Raw genomic sequence first — 21,685 nt, forward strand, 5'->3', positions numbered from 1 at the left:
AAAAGTGATTAGTTTCTTTTTTCTTTTTTTTTGGATCATTCACTGTAAACCCTGGTGATGGTAACTTGTGCCTTCCTGAAAATCCCAAAGAAGCACCAGTTTCTAAAACAATCAGATCTGCATGTCTGGCACCAAGAATGCTACATTTAAATTCCCTTTATTTTGTGTTTTGTGTTTGTCTTGAACTTCAGCAAGTCTTCTTCTCCAAGTTTAGATTAAAAAATGCATTAGGTGGCAACTCTGTGATTGTTTTTTGTAGTATTTGTTTGAATAAGCAATTGAACAGGTGTACCTAATGAACTGACAAGTGGAAGTTTACATATAAAACCATAATAAATGAAACCATACAGACTACTTCAACCAATGCTTACAAATGGTTTTTCTTTGTTGTTTTCTATTTCCATTAATTATGGGGATACATATTTTTTGGTGTATTTATTCAACTTACATATTTTGACCATAGTGTTTGAACCAAGATCTTGGTTTATAATTATAACCTGAAGTTGTTGCTCTTTACAGTTCCCTTTACAGAGGATCTGTAGCTAAAGCTGAGTTGCTGAGTATTATTTATGATGCAAAACAAATAAAAATGGTCAAAGTTATAAAACAGCAATAAAAATCTAAAATGTCTTTGAGCTTGGATTAAATCTTTTAATCACCAAGAGGCCAGGGAGGCTGGCTCTGAAATGTTTATTGGACACCCAAAAAACATCTTAGATAAAATAAGGCATGTAAGAAGTATATAAGAAGATTGGTATATACAAATAAAATTTTGCTCCTGCTATATTCAAAGTTTTTCAGAGTTGTAGAAGCTGATGACAGGAAAATGCTCCTGTAGTGGTCTGCCTAACAAACAGCAACTTACTGCCATCTTGTGACAGAAAATAGTTTTATCTTGTAATAAATGTAAACAAAGGCACTATTTGGGGTGTACAAAATCCAGCAAGTGTTCTTACCTATTAAGCCTCACATAATTGGAAACACTTTTTCAAATGTCACTTACACAGCAAAGCTTCGAGGTCCCTTTTATTTTATCTTCTTGCATAAAGTGAAGCAATTACTATAATAACCACTGTTTCTCATGACTCAGAAAACCTCCATGAAAGAAAACAATTTACTTTTTCCATATCTGAGGTGCACAATAGCAAGTAATAATGTTAATGATGGCTTTTTCAATTACAGTGCTTTAGTGGTGAGTCACTCTAAGTGAAACATGCAGCCATTGTTAATGCGAGCAGGTTCACTGTGGTTTTCGCACCATGAGGTGTGCAGACACTGAGCTTAGAAGAGGTCTGCTTTTTAAAAACCAATTCATCATCATTTTATTGTCAAATTTGGAATCTGTCTGTAGGAATACATTTTTTTTTGTCTGGAGCAGAGAAGTTGGATTTGAGGTTTAATACTGGTTGTATACAACCATGTCTTTATTGGTATTGATTTTAATTGTATCCGGTTTATCCCTTTTATGTTGTGACCATATCTAATAAAAATGTTGAATGATGTTGACCAATAAATATAAAATCCCAATATGTGCCTCTCGTCTGCTGAAAGGAAGTCACATAAAATCTCTATGTAATTGTTTTAATCTTTGGTATCTACATCTCTTGCTGAGGTGGAGCAATAGATGATAGATAGCTCTAGCTTTTACTGACGCGGTTCGCACAGCGCTTTTCGGTTTGTTCAGATTAACACTGAGCATCTCTTTGAAACAACGCTAATGCTATAGGGATGTCTTTCCTCAGCAAGTACAGTGAGACTAGTCAGAATGGTGCGAGATTGTGGTGGAAGAAATAAGCTGCCTCTTGTCTGCCTATTTCTGATGGATGGTTCTAATTAATGTATTTAGCATGATTATATTGGCAGGTTTTGTCTGGTGTTATTGCCATCCACTACTGATTTATTGAGGACCGAAATTCGGAGATTGATAAATGTCGCCAACTAGTGGTCAGAAACTGTTAGTGTAGCAAATTGGGGACATTGGGAAGTATATTAAGTGCTTATTAATTGACTTTCAGTCGTCTTCTACACTCTGTTGTTAGGAAGAATCCGAAAAAAATATTTTAGCTATTTTATGTATTTTATATTTTAATCCGAATTGTATATTTTGTGTTTTCTTTCATTTTTTTTAACAATTACGGTAATGAGGCTGATAATAAAGTTTTGATTAATAACACTTTTTGAAAGATATACTTGCAAAAAGAATAGCTTAAGATGAGTCCTTAAACGTTTGCTAAGGATGGGAGAAAGAAACGTCATAAAAACATCACAATCAACAATTTTCAAAAAATCATTTAGCGCGATGTCCTCCCAGTGTTTCTTTTTTTCCCTTTTTTTACGTTTGCAAGCGTCACTAAAACGTGGATTAGTTGTCTGGGTTTGTCACAAGCCGCACATTTAGTCATGCATAAGTACTGCGCAGCAGCAGCCCCAGTGAATACGTAGAGAAACTGACAAGGAATTGGCAAATCACTTCCTTGCTTGGGAATGACGTTCCTCCAGCACATTCCAGTTATATTTAGAACCTATATATACTGGAGTCGCCCCCTAGGCTTTGTTGACGCTGCAGCAGCAGCAGGAGCAGCAGCAGTGAGAGTGCTGGAGGGCATGAAACTACAGCAGGCTTCTCTATATATTCACATTATTCCATGTGGGTATTAAAATACAAAAGTAAAAACTGCATTTGGTTTTGATTTCGTTGTTATAGAGGTGGGAAAAAATGGCGACATTAAGCATAATTTGTTTAAATAAAACACAGTAGCACATTTGTTGAGCTGGTGACAGCAATGTACATACAGAGGTGACAAAGCAGAGCGGATTGTGGGTCACATATTGCTACAGAGACGGTTGACCGATTTGCCCCAGACCGGTTAAAAAATCTCCCTGCTATGATTTCTGGGTAAAGTGCGCCCTGCTTGGTATCCGCCCATATTCCCGTAACTCGGGCCAGCCTGAGCAGCAGCAGCAGCAGCTAGGCCGAAGGGACGCTGGATCAGATGGAAAGTTCAATCGATTGATTCCTCCACTCTTTCTTTTTTTTTTAAATTGTTTTTTGTCTGCATGGTCCCGCTTGCTTCCGACACGACGTTGAACCGACCGGAATGCGGGGGTTTTGGTGAGAAGCAGAAGTAGGAAATGCGGAGATCGAGTGAAACGGGAGGATTATCTGCTTGACTTCTTTGGTCGCTACTTCAGACGCGGAACTCCATTCGCTAAAAGGTAACAAACGAGAGAAGCTCGCTTCGTGTAGAGGCGTTTTTATTGTTTGTTTTATTGTTTTTATTTTCACAAATACGTGTAGGGTGGTGTACCTCTCTTTAAAACAGCCATTTGCGAGATTGTAGTAAAACTATTTAAATTTGTAGCCCAAACTACGCCCAATTGTTAACCTAACGCTTGGCCCTGCATTGCAGACCTAGCTAGCCTCTCAATGGCGGCTTCCTTTCCTCTTTGAATGAATGATATAAACTGTGTCCGACCACATTAAACAGGCAAAAGTCATTAACGTCTTTCTTACCCGGAACACACCAGGAAAATGTATATAAACCGGGGTTAGGTAACTTTCAAGTGTTTAAGCGAGCTTCTGTGCTAGGCTAACTGGTAGGCAGGCAGGGTTTAAATCAAATTCCTGTCGACTTTTAAACCCTTTTAAAGGTCTCAAAAGTCTACCTGGACCCCACGCAGGGCTTTTACTGAAAGATTCTGTTACCATATTTAACAGCTCGTTTCAAAACGAGATCATCTATATTCGGAAGCTAATCAATAAGCCCTCTGATCAGCCTGTGTGAGTATTTTTCCAGTGTTTTGGGCGAGCAGCTGCTGCATTGTATGCATGGGCTCTGTATGAGAGACCCACAATGTAACTTTGTAAAAAAGACTTGAAAAGCTGTAACATTGTCCAGTTGGGGGATTTTTTCAATCAGCAAAACTACAATTACTCACAATGCTGCTAAGATAACGTGATTACTGCCATAACATTTATGTATTGTTTATGATACATAGACTTAAATAAGGAATTTGGTATACATACTGCCAGATTCATCAGTAGTTTGTGTATCTAACATACATTGACTGATTATTAGGTTCAGGTTGCCAGTTGCCTATAACAGGCATGTTGCTAATAATTTGCTCACTGTATTGTTAAAACAACATAAGTGTTATAAGAATAATGCACAGAGCTTCTTTAGTTTCTATGCCATGACTAACCCTATTTATGACTCTTTAAATATTTGTCATTTTTTTCAAAGAGAGCAACAAATGCACTAGCTTTCAGCCAACTGACTGGCAATGTGGAACAACAGGTTGGGGAGGGACTGTGTGATCTCAGTCAGTAGGTCAGTTCAAGGCCAGACTGCAGGCACATAATTTAAGTTTTTGGGAAGTCACTGTAGCTGAAATTAAGTGTCTTTTAGTTTTATTCATATTATTTTTTGGCATTTTCTGACAATGTTATAATAGTCTTTATTTTTAGAACTCAGTTTTATTTTTTGTTTTATCATTCATCTATTTGTGATGTGTTTGTTGTGAATCACTTTGGTCAGCTGAGGTTGTTGTAAATATGCTTTATCAATAAACTTTAACTTGGTCTTGCTTTCATGCACTATTTAGCTAGAGAAAATTGTGGTTATACTTTGGCATGTTCTCTGACATCTCATTTAAAGGACTGTAAATCGTAAGACTGACATTACAGAATAGGTCTGCAGCTACTTTGATGTCACACCCCTAATTGGCTGTACTTTCCATTTTGAATTAACTCCTAATCAATTCTTCTGTTTTTAGGCCGACAAACACGTAACACAGTGGGTAACCTTACTGTTTTACCATTACTATCATTACTGAGTCTGGGTCAGTTTATTAGCCAAATCTATGTCCATTTCCTCTATATTACCATTTCCTCTGATTGTGCTTCCATTGTTTATCAGTATATTTCTTTTTTTTAATTATTATTCTTGTAATGTCAATATTTGTGTTGTGGTGTTTTAATTCAATTTTTTCTAATGTTTCCTCGCTAAAATGGTAATGCCTCATGTTTGTTTTATGATGATTAGTAATATTTCTTTGTAATCTCTGCCTCTTCAAGATATGACCCTTGAATGTTTTTCACAATTACAGGTGATAACTCATGTTTTATTTTTAACTGCAGCAAATGTAAAGGAGAAAATGGTGACAATCAGAGGAGTGCACATATAAAATATATAGGAGTCCAGATAAATAAGTATTTTAAAAAGCAAACTTTTTTATTGCATCATGAGCCCTCTCAATAAATGAAAGTGTAATAAGGATATTTTTCTGTTTTGATTCTTACAGCAAAAATATTTCACTATAATGAATAAATAACCTCTTTGACATTTTAGCTGTAAACAAACTATTTGGAGGCAAACACTCATTAAAGTATAGTGTGTTAATACATATGCTTTTCATTAAATATTTCAATCAGTTGTACAGATAAATGTATAAAATGTTTATATGGTCAAACCCACATTACATCAAGTAACATCCTGCTAGTAGATGAGTTGATCATTACAAGAGTCTGCCAACGGCTCCTTTTTGCACCAATAAAGTGAATCAAACAATTACAAACTACAAATATTTAAATAGGTTGAATGACCATAATCCTTATTGGTCTTTGACATTCATTTGTTGTTGAATTGATGCATGTGCTATCTGTCTTTTAGGCTCCACTTTGATCAGGTGCAAAGATGAAAGGTTCATGAAGTCATACCACGCATGTGTCAGATGTACATCCTTGCAGTGTTTTGTCACATTGCCAACAGTGCATTCTGATTTGTCCCCGATAACCTTGTATCTTATGTCACTAATCATAAGTATAAATGTCAAAGATGCTGCTGATAGCTTTAGAGAGACAAAAAAATATGCATATCACACATCTACCAAACCATTTGCTGTTGTTTTAACGTTTGCCTGTTTAACCAGGGCTTTAACATTTAGTTGAGTTCAACCCTGACTGCAGGCTATTGGCTTTCTGCAGTTTACACTGTAACTTCTGTAAAGGCCATCTGCCTCTATTGATGGATGTTGCTCCACAAAGCAGCCAGACAGCAGAGAGTTTCCCAGTCGCTTGTCAATTTTAGAGCTTTAATGTAATGTCATAGATTTCTTTCTGCCTGGGGTTACTATTGGGCCTTTGTGGTCTTAAACGCTGAACTGAATTGGGTGCTGGATTAGGATTTGAATGCTTGTGCAAATGATGTATGTTAGTCTTCATACTTTTTCTGTGTAAGTTTTTGTTTGCTATAATCTTAGTTTTTTTTTTTCAAATCACTGCTTATTCTCTTATTTTGTTGTGTTTTTTTGTTTTATTTAAAATTTTAATTATGAACAAATAAAATACAAAACTACTTTAATCTCAAATGTCCTGATTTTAAACTGAACCCAATTTACTTCCTTTAACTTCAGTTGAAGATTTTCAGGATTTATTTATTTATTTTTTTTGTTTAATGAAATGGAAGAATTGCTGATCAAAACTGTTGGTGTTTTAAAAAAAGGCAGTGATATTAGATTATTCAGCTGTGTGTTCATCCTGTTGTAAAAGAAAAAAGTCAAATAGCCTTTTATTGCTTTGTTGAAATGGAAGACCTGCCTCAGCAATTTTGTTTCATAGTTTGATAAAAACCTTCACATGTCTTCAATGTTCTTAAAAACACATTAAAGTATCTGGAAAATTTAGTTTGTAGAAGTGTATAATTTAAACATTTTCCTTAGTTTTTCTGTTAAATACTAAAATAAGGATTCAAAATGTAGTGAAGTGGAATCTAATTTTCCAGTGATTCAGCAATGTTTTTCCCCTTTTTCTCTCCACTCATGCCTTCAGTCTCGACCTCACAGACACAACACACACTTGGACAAAACCAACAAATTGCAACGGAATGAGAGTATCTCCCCCAGTGTTTGTGTAAATATGATCAAGTTAACACATTATTTTTCTTCCCAGGTAAATCATGACAGAATATAAGCTGGTTGTGGTGGGAGCTGGTGGTGTCGGCAAGAGCGCGCTTACGATCCAGCTCATCCAGAATCATTTTGTGGATGAATATGACCCGACTATCGAGGTAAAGTACAAAAACCAAAGTTGTATTCACATTTATTTTTTGCAAAAGCACATTTAGTCAAGTTCCTAACTATCCAAGTGGCTTTGCATACATGTCAGGAATAGATGGGTGCAAAACAAGGAAAAACCTGAAAAAAACAGCAGTCTGCAACAGGCTCAACAGGTTTTCAGCTCTGAAAGGACACTAAACAGGTTTATAATGACTTTCCATGCCTGGCTGCCTGCCCAGCTTTTTCCGAGTGCCAACCTTTCTTGTGCGAACTCTCTTGTCATGCGTTCAGTCAATTATTGATGTGTTGTGACAGGTTGGAGCGCGCCTATAGATTACTTAGATACAAGATAGCATCTGAGTGTATTGCTTGTCATGGGAGCAGTTGGTAATTATTTCTGGTGCTACCGTCTGAATGTGGCCATCGGTGCGATGAACAACGGGAGTACTGTGACGGTGCCTGGGACATTGATGTAATTTGAGCTCTTCCAGAAAATACAGTGCAGTAATGCAGCTAGAGATGGGCCTTAATAAAGAACAAATAGATTAGAAAATGTCGCCAGTCACTAATATTGTTTTTCAAGCACAGTCTTTGCTTGTTATTGTAAAATTACGCCTGGCTAATGCTGCTGTCTCATGATTCTGGAGTTCTGATCAGTTTTTGGGTTTTCTTACTTGTTCCACCTTCAGGACTCCTACAGAAAGCAGGTGGTTATCGATGGAGAGACGTGTTTGCTGGACATCCTGGACACTGCAGGTCAGGAGGAGTACAGCGCCATGAGGGATCAGTACATGAGGACAGGAGAGGGATTCCTCTGTGTTTTTGCCATCAACAACACCAAGTCCTTTGAAGACATTCACCACTATAGGTGAGTTGGTATACCAGGCGGGCTGCGGACTCTGCAGTGGGTGGTAACACTCAGCCAAAGTATTAGAAATTGAAGCAAATCTTTATGTCCTGTGGAAGCTTTTGGATAAAATTCTGAAAGTTGTGGAAAAGACAATTAAAGAATCAACAATCTGCTGTCAGGAATATCTGAGTCCAGCCTCTTTTAACAGACTCCATTAGTTCTTTGTCTCTACTTGTTGAAAATTGTAAATATCATATTGCACCATGACTTACTAATCCTTGTAATTTATCCATGTAGCGGACACTCGATGTGACCGATCAGGCCGAATTGCAAGTTTTGTGTCCAAAGACAAAGTAGAATATACCATAACATATGTTAACTATGGGCACACAATCTAGCAAAATTGTTGTCATCGCAACATCATTGCAACATAAATGATGGGACAGTTTTTCTTTTTTTTATGTAAAGATATATATTTTTTTACACTAGTGCAGTCAAAAATAGTCAAAAAGTGTCTATTTTGTTGGCAAGTAGAGAATACATTAGTTTTTCTTTTTTAATTATTTTATTTATTTTAGCTAACCATAACTATAGTTAGATTGGCCAGCAGTGTGCAGAGCTGCTTTAATCTGTTCGATGTGCCCGAAGAAAACTCTCAAGCAATTTCTCATCTTCTGGAAGTAAGATGATCTAAAATTTTACAACTTTTTAAATTCTGGTTAATTGCAACTGTTGTGATTTCTTTTAAGGCTATAATGTGGTCAGCCTGCCTCATGTAGTCTCACTGCAGTAAATACACAGTCTGACAAAAATGACAGTGTCAAACATAAAAGTCACAGAGTTGGAAGCAACATAATGATAGACGAAAGGAAGATGTGCTGGAAGGCGTGGATTTATTCAAACTTATGTCGTCATCAAATAAACACCATCACCTGATTTCTCTAATGAAAGAAACAGTTTCATTTTATTTATTACCCAACTACTGGTTTTGAGTAAAAGCTTACTGTAATTTGAAAAAGTAGAGCTGCAAAATGTATAAAATTGCAATTACCATTGTAATATTAATGAGCGCAATTCTGTAATTTGGTGGATGCAATATTTACTAAACTCACATTTGAGGTGTCTTGTGTTTGATCTCTGCTTAAGAAAACTTCTAAAATTAGTGGTGGTGATGCTAAAATCACCACCACTAATTTTAGTATCTTTCTTGGTGGTGGTGATGCTGTTAGTGGTAGGGACACGTTTCCTTCCCTGTAGAGAAGAAAAGGTGGCCTTGTCACAACTGCTGTCGTCAGTGTATTTAATAAGCCCTAAAACTTAAAATTGTTTCTTGTGTGTTTGTCTAGAGAACAGATCAAGCGGGTGAAGGACTCTGAGGACGTCCCCATGGTGCTGGTGGGCAACAAGTGTGACCTCCCTTCTCGAACGGTGGATACGAAGCAGGCTCAGGACTTAGCACGCAGCTACGGCATTCCCTTTATCGAGACCTCAGCCAAAACACGGCAGGTAAGTGTCACTCCCAGGATTTCTTACTTTGATGTGAAATTTAATAAATCATCAGAATCTTATCAGATGTCCTTTAAAATGTTTGATAAATTGGAGAGAAATGTGACTGGTGGTGTTGCTTCCTCTATCTCTAATGGTCTTTTTGTAATAATGTTGCTGGGAAATTTACCAGTTAATGTTTCAAGCCTCATTAAATCCTCTTTGGTTAATTGAAGTATTTTTTATTTATTTATGGGTCATAATGTGATTATTGCATGCCACTTTGTCATGGATATGTGAATTATATTGTCATTAGGACCACCTGCAAAGGCTCCCCACTAATAATTAATCAGCAAATCACTTAATTTGTGTCAAGGTGTCTGCATGAAAGGACAAACTGTCAGTAATTATGTGGCGGGTTAATGATTCTTCTTACTGGTCACTGTGACTGGGTGTTGGAAGATTTGCTGTTCAGGCGGTGTGTGCTGTGAGCATGGCCTTCGGAAACCGACTGGCTGATGAAGTGATCTATAAACACGTTTTTCTTGGTCTCTGACCCAACCTGAATCAAGGTTCCTTCTGGTGGGGGGAAATTAATGTCACAGTGAATAATTCCTTGCAGCTTTGGTCACCTATCTCTGCCTGTATTTGTCGGTAATTTCTGTTCACACGGTGTTGTTTCTGTCTGACCAGCTACTGTCTGTTTCTCAAGGAATTTGTGAAGTTTTAGGTGATGTCATTTGATTTTTCTGGATAAAATGTCTTGCTTTGCACAAAAGAGGATAAGCTACTAATGCATTCACACATTTTATGAGACAAAAAAAGATTCCAGTGCCAAACTAGGATTGCTGCTACAGATAGCTCTTGATCGGTTTCATAAAAAACTTCCACAAAGCATTTTGTAATTCTGTAACCAGCAATTAAGATCTCTCCTCCTTTAAATGCTCAGTCTTCCTCCTGTTGTCTTGGTTTCTGTAAAAGAGGGACAATATTTAAGGCATTTCTGCAGGGACTTAAGACGTCCAAAATTTAATCACCCCAATTTTTGGCTTTATCTAGCCTTGCATTGTGTAATTTCTGATGAGAATTTCAAATGTCATTTCATTGACATTTCAAAATGAATCGAAAATCTCTTCAGGAAGAAATTTGCCAGGCATTTTTGCCTTAATTGTTGCACAGTTGTTTCTTTTCCTGTGGAATTTCTCTGAAAAGCAAAGATACTGGTTTTGCACTGGAGTCATTATTTCTGCTGCTACAGGCTTGGAAACTAGAAAAACTGCATAAAAATATAATACACATTTAAATTGTCTGGAGTAGACTGTGATCTGTGTGCGTCAGCCCATCACCTCTTTAGCACCATAGATCACTTATCAGGACTATAAAGAAGGGATGCACTGATTGCTCAGATGAAAAGGCAAATTTCACCTGCTTGACTGGTGGGTGGTAAGATACTTTGTTTTTCTTTCATTTTTGACTCCAGTTATGCATATATTTTTTTTCCATTCCTAAAATTATGGCCTTTTTTGTTTATGGATGGACACAGGGAAGCTGTAAATTCTAAAAGTTTTTTTGTTTTTCAACTGGACTGTGAAGAAAACTACCATATGCAACATCTTAAAAAATAGATGGATCAATCACCAGAGTTGAATAGAGGCTGAATAACTGGAAGGAATCTGTTCTCTATTGAGACATGCTGCTCTCTTTACAAACAATTACTTGCTATTATTTAACAGAAAACTGTAAAAGAATATTCAAAAGTTGAAATGGTAGTCTACAAAGGCTTTTATTTCTTTGAGGTATATATTTCAGTTTAAAGTCATTTGAAATCCCTATGTTATGCAACGTTTTTGCATTATATAACAGCAATCAGTGAATCTCTTATTTTAAGAAGCCAGAATCACAAAGCGGAATCAATGTTTGTTTGATTCTAATCAGGGTATAAATATTTTGAATAAAAATAATTTAGTTTGAAATAATCACTGCTGTCCGAGCCTGCAGAGAGCAAATTATTCATAATCAGAGTGATCGACAAAACAAACGTTTCCACACGCCCAATATGAAGTGGACCAAAAATATTTGTTTCACTCATTTGTGTCTGTAGTCTGTAACACATGCATCCATACGGTATTGTTGCCTGCCTTCCTCTGCATTGAGGAAAGTTGTGTCTTGTACTACAGAGAGTGGAAGATGCCTTTTACACTCTGGTACGGGAGATCAGGCTGTACCGCCTCAATAAGATCTGCAAGGAAGAAAAGACTCCGAAGTGTGTCAAGCTTAAAAAGTGTGTTGTGATGTGAGAGGGGTAAGTGTACGCAGCCGCGCACAAACCAGCTTTGTCTGTGTTAGTGGGGACCCACGGAGGAATCGGTGGACGGTGATGCTTCATGTGTTCTCAAAGCTTTAGCTGCTGGTTTCTGTAAGGGTTGTGGTGATGCTCTAACAGGAGGCTGAAGCGGCTGATTTCCTCTTCCTTTAAAAGTGTTTTGTTTGCATTGTAGGTGATTATTATCCATGGACATTTTCACACTGAGTTAATTTATAAAGTCTATACAGCTTTGAATCACGCCAAGTGGGGTGCTTTTCAAATTAGGGATGCACCAGTATGAAAATTTGGTCTGGTGTGGCCGATTATTTCCATCTATTACTGTTTCTCTCTCCAGCTGTATGAAAAAAGCGTAGTTGTTTTTTCTACCCTTCCAACATTGTAAAACAATCACACAGCTGAGATTAATTCAGAGAAACATCCTACATTCCTGTATCACCAATGGTAATGTATTGCTGTAAAAACGTGGCAAACATCGTCCGATACCAATATCAAAGCAGATATATTGTGCATCCCTAATCTAAACTAGTCTAACAGTTTATTCTTGCATCTTCCCTTCCTCAAAAATGTCCATTCTGTTTCCATAATCAAGTAAAATTGTCAGTTTGTGTGAAAAAGCCTTCAGTAAGTGGTCAGGGTAAACATCCAGTGTGAAAGTGTCCAAATGGGGATGAGCAAAGTGGTTTGGGATGGTTGGTAAGGATGTTATTGTCAATTTGGGACTAAATCATGTTGAAACGCTTGATGTGATGCAATAAACTGTCAAATTTGTCATCACCAAAGAACGTGTCTCTCACAGATAAGAGCCCCATCTTTTTTTGTTTTAATAGGTTTGTAAATGTCTTGCTGTTTTTTTAAAGCTCTTCACCCAACCTGTTTGTTTAAATTTTTTTGGAGATGGTCATATTTAGTGCACCGTCTCTTCTGTACTCACACTTGTGATACTATGGCATCAGCAGACACTAGCTGCATTAACAAAAGCCTATTTTTACCTCTATAATTGAGAAGGAAAGCTGAGATCTGAACTCCTGGGGTTAAACCTGCTCACCCCCATTAAGTTCAGACATGAGGGACTTAAAGATGATGAACTGTTTCAACTGTTACCAAATTAAATGCCAACCAGTCTGATGGAAGCTCGAATGATTGTAATATAGAAAGAAATACATGTTCCATCGAGTTACTAAGCTAATCACTTGTGGTCTGACAGAGGAAAATTATCTTGTATGACTGCAGCTACTGTTTGTGCTGCTGATGGTGCCACCAGAGATGGTTGTATTTCAGCCCATTTTTTTTTGCAACATTTGTGTTGCTTAGCAGATGTATTCATATCCCCTAAATCTTTTCACATGTGATCAGATTACAACAACAATCCCAAATGTATTTTAAGTTATTGGCCAGAACGATTAGATGTTTGTTAAACCTATGAAGACCTGTTTACCACCCCAGATGATGGGTCCTGGAGAGCATTAAGGCTCTCCCGCACTTCATCCAAAGCTGAACATTCATCATGCAGTCACATGTTTTTGGGATGTTCATATTTACACACACAACGAGTGCAGACCATTTGGGAGGCACCCTTCAGTACACATCAAACCCCTAATCTCCACAAAATATCAACATTGCTGCCCAAGCTCACGTCTGCAACAAACTTCTCACAGAGCTCTGTCGAAATGGTTTGGCCAGGTCTTTGTTGAGAAGACTGATGACTAACAAAATGACGCAACTTCTGTCACGTGACTACGTCAATGAGAGCCAATTTTGACAGTTCTGATGAAGTACGAGAGGCCATAGTAACTCTGGAGAAGCTGCTGAGATCCACAGTTCAGGTGGGAGGATCTCCTGACATGACGGCTATTATTTTTCCACTTTACAAGTCATTTAGTCATTGAAGAGTGGCAAGAAGAAGGCCGAGACTTTTGTTTGCAGTTTCCCATAAGCCATGTAATGGGGGTACAGCAAACTTGGTGGAAGAAATACTAACTTCTAATAATAACTGGAAGAAAGTCATGGAGAAGTTAAGAGTTGGGTTACAACTCTTAACTTGTCGCCCATCTCAACAAGTTGTTGGATAACAACTTGAGTTAGATCACTCTAGTTGTAACCCATCTTGAGTGACCCAAGTTCATTGAATGAATGTTCAAGTTCATTCAATTAACATTGTTCAATTCATGTGAGAATGGAGTTGTAGTTATGAAGCCTTTTATAATTCTGGAAGAGAATCTGTCTGCACCACAACTACCAGCGGTGCAGAATCTGTGACAAGATGCTACAGATGTTCTTTGTATCTGTCTATTTAACTGAGCTTGACCTGTTTTACAAAGAAGACAGGAGACTAGATAAGCAAAGCTGCTAGATAAATGATCTAAATAACTCTAAATAAAAAAACAGTCTGCAAAAAACTTTCCAAGTTATTTGTTGAGAAAGCAAATGTTAACATCATTTGTCATTTACTTTCCACTTGACATATTTGTTCCATCTTCTGGAGTTTCAATAAACCTAAGTTTGTGGTTGTGGTGTAAACATGTGAAAAAGCTGAAGGGGTGTGCATACACTTGCAAGGTGCAGTACCTCACTCTTAATTTTTTTAACTTTTTCCATGTATGACCAGTTGATTTGTTTTTTCTTTCCAGGGTGTCGATGATGCCTTTTACACATTAGTCCGAGAAATCCGAAAGCATAAGGAGAAGATGAGCAAGGAGGGCAAAAAGAAGAAAAAGAAGTCCAAGACAAAGTGTATACTCATGTGAATAACCACCCTCCCTTTTTCAAGACAGACTAAAACAAAACAAAACAACAATGTTGAACAGCTCAAAGTAATAACATTTTGTACATTACACTAAATTATTAGCCTTTGTTTTGTTCGAACCTTCCTTAATAAATACTAACCCCTATTTGATTCTTCCATTCGGACATCGATAAGCTTCATTTCCAATGTAGTGCCAGATGCTGACCTGTAAGAACCAGATGAGCCATATTTTTGTCTCTCTCTCTCTTTTTTAAAATATAGCAATTATGTGGGATTTTTCACATTGTTACCCAACCAGGAGAAAACTGTATTACCAATTATATTTGACAAATTATCTATTATGACTCAGTTGTTTTTACTGAAATGCCACCGCCTTTGGTTGTAAGGGATGCCAAAGAATGAGAATTCATCCCGTTTGTGTAGATAAACTGTATCGGAGGAAAGACCAGTACTGAGCCCAGTAAGGTCCAAATGTCCCAGCCACTGTGGAATTCCCTCATCTCTTACCTGTTCCTACCCCTTAGTTTTGTCACTGATTAGTATGCATGCAGACTTCTAATCTTTACCCCCATCCCCAAGTGTCTAATATCCTAGTTAGCCATTAATTAATTAATTTGAAAATTGTCATTGCTTTGTATTGTGTGGGGAGTGATTTCATGCCTAAATGAGAAAATGTGTTGTTGTTTTTTCCCTTGCATGCTTTGTGTCCTTAATGACATGGAGATTGCAAACTGCCTCTGGTTGTTGCATTGAGGAACTTGGACTCTAATTTTCAGGTTTTTAATAAAGAGCATTCAGTAATTTCTTTTGTCAGAATAATTTTTTTTAAATGAAAGAGTTAAAATATAGATTATGATTTTTACCCAATGCTGTGTTTTATGTTGCAGAGTTTTAGGCTTTGTTTAATGAGATCCTTGCAAAAAAAAAGAGTTATTTTCTACTTGTAAACCGCCTTCATGCTCTCAGCTAAAGACTTTACATTTTAACTGTTTGCTAAAATGTAAAAAGTAATTTGTTTTGTAACAGAATAGAAACTTTTTTTGAAAGCTGCAAGAAAAATTTGCCTCTGTTCGGAGTCCCAAAGGTTAACAACACTTTAAGGAGTAACGTGTGGAGGTGTTTGAAATTGGCCACCTCTTTATAATTGGAATGGATGTTTTTAAAATGAGGCACAAATTGCCATGAAATAGGTTTTTAGACATAAATGTCGGAGTTAATCCAAACAATTAATCCTAGTTCTTCTCAGGTCAGCCCGTGTCACCTTTGTCATAATATCTACAGACTGAGTGTTTTTATTTGCCTTTCATCATTACCGTAGGTGCTACGTTTAGACACTTATTTTGTCCTGAGTTGTACCTAAAAAAAAAAAAAAATGCACAAATTAGTTTTGGGGTGAAATGCTTATGTCACAGAAAATTGGGATTTTGCATTTGGGATTAATGAATTTTGACCCTGCTATATTATTACCTCCTGTTTTTTCTTCCATAAAGTTGATAAATACCTGATGCAATTTTAATGAGATCCTCCTAATAATAAGGATACGTTTTAAGTTTAGTTTTACTGTAATGTTTAAGATGATCCTTCTTTTATTGTGTGCCAACAGCTGATTGCTGAAATGTATCATTTATACCTGGATCGTATTTTAATATCCTTTGTATAGTTGTGATACCGAAAAGGTTTCATGTTTTGTAAATTGTGCTTCGTTTCGTTTGGTGTGTCTTTAATGAATGTTGCTTTAATGGAGTTATGCTCCACTCTGTTTGTGACTGGAGAGTGTCTGGGTCCAGGTCTGCAGAGGGGAATGAATGACCACCTTACAGTCTACCTGTTGGGGTGACGTAGGGTGGTGATCTGATCTCAAAAAAGTTTTTTTTTTTTTTTTTTTTTTCTGTCATGAATCTTAACACTCCTATTTAATGTGTAATAAAGAACAAAGTAAACAGAAACCAAGCTGCTTCTTTTTTTTTTTTTAAACCTCTAATTTTACCATCCAGTTTGTTCAGGGGCAAAATGGCTGCCTATGTTTTCTGTCTTTTTTGCTTCTTACCCTGTTTTTCTCCACTCTTTTCACTACTTGCATTCTTCCATCCTCCCAATCTTTTGTTTTTCCAGACTTCATAGTTAAAGCCTGCCCACTGTAGAAACATCCATTTATCATTTATTTTAAAATTAACACAAAAGACTGAGAACTCTGGAAAGTTGGAATGAATGTTAGAAATCTGTTCATTCCCAAAATGCAATTGTCACAGATTAAAATATATTTTCCTTTTAACAGAATGGATTTTGTTTTTTGAATATTAACATCTTGAGTGTCATTGTTTTCATACCAATTAAACATTTGTAGTACATATTTTTTGTAAAGCGGCAGAAGACACACCTGTCACTGTTCAAAGGTGATCACATTTATTGGCAGGTTGTTAAATGCTTACCAGATGACATGATGCTATATATTGATATTATTTGCATATCATTTTTAAACAACAGAAAAAGTATTCATCCAGAACAAGCCCTGACTGGGAAATTAGATCCAAAGTTTACTGTAGCAGCTAAAATGGTTAAACAGTCCAAGCTAACAAAAAACAAGCAAAGTGGACAAAACTGGCCAGTGTAGAGGTCAGAGATTTAATTGCTCATTTGTTGTTGCCCTTTCAATCAAACACAAATGGCAAAAAACATTTTATCAGGTTGAGGTGTGCTCTTTCTTCTGAGGTTCATATCTACGTTTCCCAGCAGGTGGTGCTGTTTAACTATTAAGTTACCATTTAGAGCACAGTCTTTCAAACTCAGCTAGTTTTCACTTTTTGAAGTTTACATTTGTTTGTTGGGTGAAAGGTTTGTGAACTTTTCATAGCACCGGAACTATGCTAAATGTTTAGCTTCCCCCCACCTCCTTCCTCATTTTTTATTCTAAAGTGAAAATAGTTGCATGAAGTTCCAGGGTTAAAATCCCAGCCCTTCAGTATATGTTCTCCAAGTAAATGCCTTTAATTTTCCTCAACACATATCCCACAGTCCAAAACCATGTACACGTGTTTGCTTTGGCCCTTCCAAACTGTTCTTGGCTATCAACGTGTTCATGCACGAGTATCACACGGTAACGTGGTCACTGACAGATTGGCGACCTGACCGATGGCCTCGCCCATTGACCCCTGAAGATAACCTCCAGCACCCTGCAAGGTTTAAGCATGAATAAAAAGTAGCTGAGTGGGTTTTGGTAGAAATAATCTAATGTTCTGATTACAAAGTTGCTTTGACGTTTCTACTGCATTTGAATGTGTTAAATTAAAAATGGCAATAAAGATAATTTTATTGAATTAAGTGTTGTAAAAAAACAAACAAAAAAAAAAGTTTTTCAGTGTTAGTCCAGAGCAAGAAGTTTGCAATCCATACAACCATTTAGACTCTCATTTCTGCTGAATAAAATTTGTCTACAAATTTGTCGACCTTAATTCTATAAGAAGATAACAGAATCTATACATCTAGATTTAGGCATCTAAATGAATAGATGCCAATACATTTGAGGCAAATGAGGTAAGGTTTTGGAAGTAGAACTTGTAGGGAAGGTTGATGAATGGATAGATTAGCAAAACATGGAAAATTGGACAGAAAAAAAAAATCTGAAAACATTTTTTTACACTCCCCATATTTCTAGATTTGTCCAAACTGCAGAGAGACTTGCTTTTATATTTTTCATAAAAAATAAAAAGAGGTACCTCTTGTACCATTAGTTTTATCCTTTTCAGTTTAGATATGGAATAAAATAATTTAGTTTTTTCAAAGTCATTAAGAGTCCTCACAGGGTGGCTGCAGAGCCACAGGTTGCAGACTCTGTCTGAACTCTTTAGGAGAACACAGTGCAGTTCTGCTTCACCCGGTTGTCTCCTCTGTCTACTCTTCTGAATCCTCTTTTGATTTATAGTTCATATGGTCTTGTTGTTCCTATCTAAGTTTTCAGCAGGTTTTCCTCCTGTAATACCATGGATATTTTTACATCAGAGGTGCTGAAAAAGCCAGTATGACATGATGACAGCGTAAATTGCAGTGAATTAATCATTTTGATATTTATAAATACAGTTTGCACAGCAAGAAACAAACACCACAGATTGAAGGTTTTGGTTCTAAAGTTCTCTACCAAAGTTTTTATATTCCTAGAAATATTTAAAACTTTGTCACATTACAAATACCTACAGTTAATGTATTTTGCTGCGATTTTGTTTGACAGTCCAACCTTAAGTACCCTGGCTATTTGTGAAGTGAAAAAGTTGGAAGCAGTATCATGCTGTGGCAATGCTGCGGTCGTCAAAGACAGACATGGCAAACAAACTGGATGAGAAATTGGATACAGGGAAATCCTTGAAGGAAAACCTTTTAGAAGCTACAGTGACTGAGGCTAATCCACTGTCAGGCCATCCATTCAGCTTAATTGAAATGCTTCTCTGTGTTAAATCCCAATGAAATACATTGAAGAGTGTGGCTGTAACATGTCAAAATGTAAAAAATATTCAAGGTGTATGAAAACTTTTGATATGCACTGTGACTAATTTGGCTTTCTTCATTACATGAAACAAATTGAGTTCTTACTCTAAACTCTGATAAGATAAAAAACATCCACACTTAGAGGGGGCATGTTCATCAAATGTTATCCCTATTAAAAGCAAAGTGTGATTTTACAATTTGCAGAATTTTTTTTTATATGCTGATGGCCAAGAAATCATCAAAGACAGCAGATATATTTTTTGAAGATGCTTTTAAAAAGATTGTTTCTTTGGATTTTTTTTTTATCAGGCACATCAAAGGGCTACTCAGGGTCCTCATTAAAACGTCTGATTTGGAATGACTTTAAATCAAGTATGCAAAACTTCCTAAGTTCATTTATTCATGTTTAGTTTTAAATTAGCACAATAAACAACTCTGAATGTGTTTAATTCAGTTGGCATGGTTAACTCATGACTCCAAAGGAGAAGCCATACATTTTTTGTTTCCTTCCTGTTGGATCAAAATGCTAATACGAGACAGGAAACTTGAAAGTAATTCAGTTGGCTCTCAAATTAATGTGTAAATCCTCGCTTCTGCTTTTTGCATATCTGTAGGAGTTTCCCTAAGGCCTGTTTGGTTCACATAGCAAGTTTTTTTCCCTTATAAAAGAAAAGGAAGTTTGTACATTGCTCACATTGTGAGCGCCCTGTCAATGAAAACAGGACTGATCAACAAGGAAGCATTTACAAAAATCGAATGAGCTGTGCAAATAAAGTTAACATACCTGAAGTGAAGCATAGATAAAAGTTTTTTTTTCCTCCCCATTTCCTTTTCAGTCACAGTATTTGTGTCTTATCTGAAAAATCCACCCCAAAAATTGTTTTTGGAAGAAAAACATCACAACTTGGCAGCATGCTTTTGGACATACCAAAGCCTTTACATGCAGGGTGTAATAGAGGTCAACATGACACTGTGCAGGCATATTTTCTTAAAAAGTCTTATCCTTATTTACCACCACAGTGACAGAATTTGCCCTCTGGCTTCAACCTGCAGGATTATATGCAGAGGGATGTGCTTGTTTAGTCATATTTTGTAAAGGGAGATGTCATGTAGTGTCAGAGATGAGATGTTTTCCACAGCAGACTCTCAAGAAGTAAAATGCCAGCCAGATCATGACAAGAGACAGTATACAAGCTTCAAAAGGAAATCAGGCACTGCTGCAGTAATTAGCTTCAAAACGGTGTTCTGAGGAGGCAGCCTCTGTTGCCACAATGTCTCTGAAAAGTTTAAATACACTCATATTGGGATTGAATCTCAAATTAAATTTGGACTTTTAATGATACATTTGCAGGTGGAATGATGGACTGTCCATCCGTCTGGCCAGATGGCCAGAAATACATATTTCAGCTTATGAAATGGGCCTCGCTGGTTCCTGGCTTGTTATTCTCCAATTATGCTTCATGTGAGATTGATGATTTGGGTTAGGTGTTTGAAATCTACTACTGCCACAATAACAAACTTTGCTGGATGATAAATTGTCCCAGAAGTTATTGCAAAAATCAATACTATTGTTCTTTTGAGTCAATTTTCAAGTAACATAATGGTAATGGCATAATAATGCAAATACTCATTCTCAAAGACCAGTAAACTGTAAATTCTAATGAACATTTAACATTGGAACTGGAATACTCTTTAATTATCTAAAATGAATAAACAAAACTTCAAATAATGTTCATGATAAGCTCCTAGCATATCATGATTATGCTAGAAGCTTTTTGATGCTGCCAGATACAACGTTTAAACACATATAAGGTGATAATCATTTCTATATTTCAGCCTGTATTTATAGTTTTGAAAGTAGCCAAACCAGCTCCTTGGACTAAGCCTGATACAGGAGACCATTGGTTGTCAGCTATTAAGAAACCATTACTTCCTGCAGTTGAGGACTCTATCGAAGATTTAAATTTGACCCAAACACTAACATTTGCCCGTGACGTATGTCGTGCACAATTTCCATAAGCTTTTACAAAGCTTTTACAAAGCTTATGGAAATTGTCTGTGCCATAAAAAACCCATCCCCCACTGCAAAGAGAGAAGTGCTGAGCCACATGACATGGCTGCTAAATGTTAATTCAATATTTGGAGTCGTGGTCAACACAGGAGACAATCCAAGTGAATAGGAGAAAGCCCAGACTGTGAAGCAAGGTTTGAATTGAGCAGAAAAGCACAGGAAAGCAACGGCCAGATCAGGTAAGTTTTGTCCATGTGTGGATTCAGACTTGTTTCCCTAATTCTTTACTTTGAATTTGTTAAAGTTGATTGTTGCTTGACTCTTCTCCCCAGGGAAAAAAAAAAAAAAACAGTTTCAAATGCCTCATTAAAGCCCCAATGGTAACATGATAGTCATGCTCATGGTGAGTGCATGTAAACTTTATTTTCAGATTTTTATGAGCCTTTTTTGTTGCCTTTGCTGCTCAAATCATTCTTAATAAATCGTTTTCCTATAAATAAATAAATAAATAAAAAATCGTTTTAAGCTGCTTTGTTTCAAAAGGCCATTTGTGCAGCTTGTTTCATTGGCAGTTAATTTGTTTCCAAACTGTTGCTGTGAACAATAAACTACGTTAACGTATTGTGACAAGCTCCATTACTCTGTCTTTCAAAACAATGGAGCTCCAGTGCCTGCCACACAACAGCCAAGAGTGAAAAAGAGAGGAGATCTAATGAATTATGCAGAGAGAGCTTTCTC

The 21,685-nt window shown here is 36.7% G+C and overlaps 1 protein-coding gene across 2 annotated transcripts; it reads left to right on the forward strand.

Moving 5' to 3' along the window:
• The first annotated feature begins 2,620 nt into the window (after positions 1-2,620).
• On the forward strand, positions 2,621-15,841 carry kras (v-Ki-ras2 Kirsten rat sarcoma viral oncogene homolog). Of its 2 annotated transcripts, XM_055038045.1 has the most exons (6): positions 2,621-3,216; positions 6,950-7,067; positions 7,746-7,924; positions 9,253-9,412; positions 11,569-11,693; positions 14,345-14,456. In XM_055038045.1, exons 2-5 carry the CDS (start codon positions 6,957-6,959, stop codon positions 11,686-11,688), a joined length of 570 nt encoding a protein of 189 aa, XP_054894020.1. In that variant the 5' UTR covers positions 2,621-3,216; positions 6,950-6,956; the 3' UTR covers positions 11,689-11,693; positions 14,345-14,456. The 2 variants fall into 2 exon arrangements, with proteins under 2 accessions (XP_054894020.1, XP_054894028.1); XM_055038053.1 differs by lacking the exon at positions 11,569-11,693 and having other exon boundaries at positions 2,624-3,216; positions 14,345-15,841.
• The last annotated feature ends 5,844 nt before the right edge of the window (positions 15,842-21,685 follow it).

The sequence above is a fragment of the Poeciliopsis prolifica genome, unplaced genomic scaffold (genome assembly GCF_027474105.1).
Source record: "Poeciliopsis prolifica strain line A6 unplaced genomic scaffold, Auburn_PproV2 SCAFFOLD001, whole genome shotgun sequence".
NCBI lineage: Eukaryota > Metazoa > Chordata > Actinopteri > Cyprinodontiformes > Poeciliidae > Poeciliopsis > Poeciliopsis prolifica.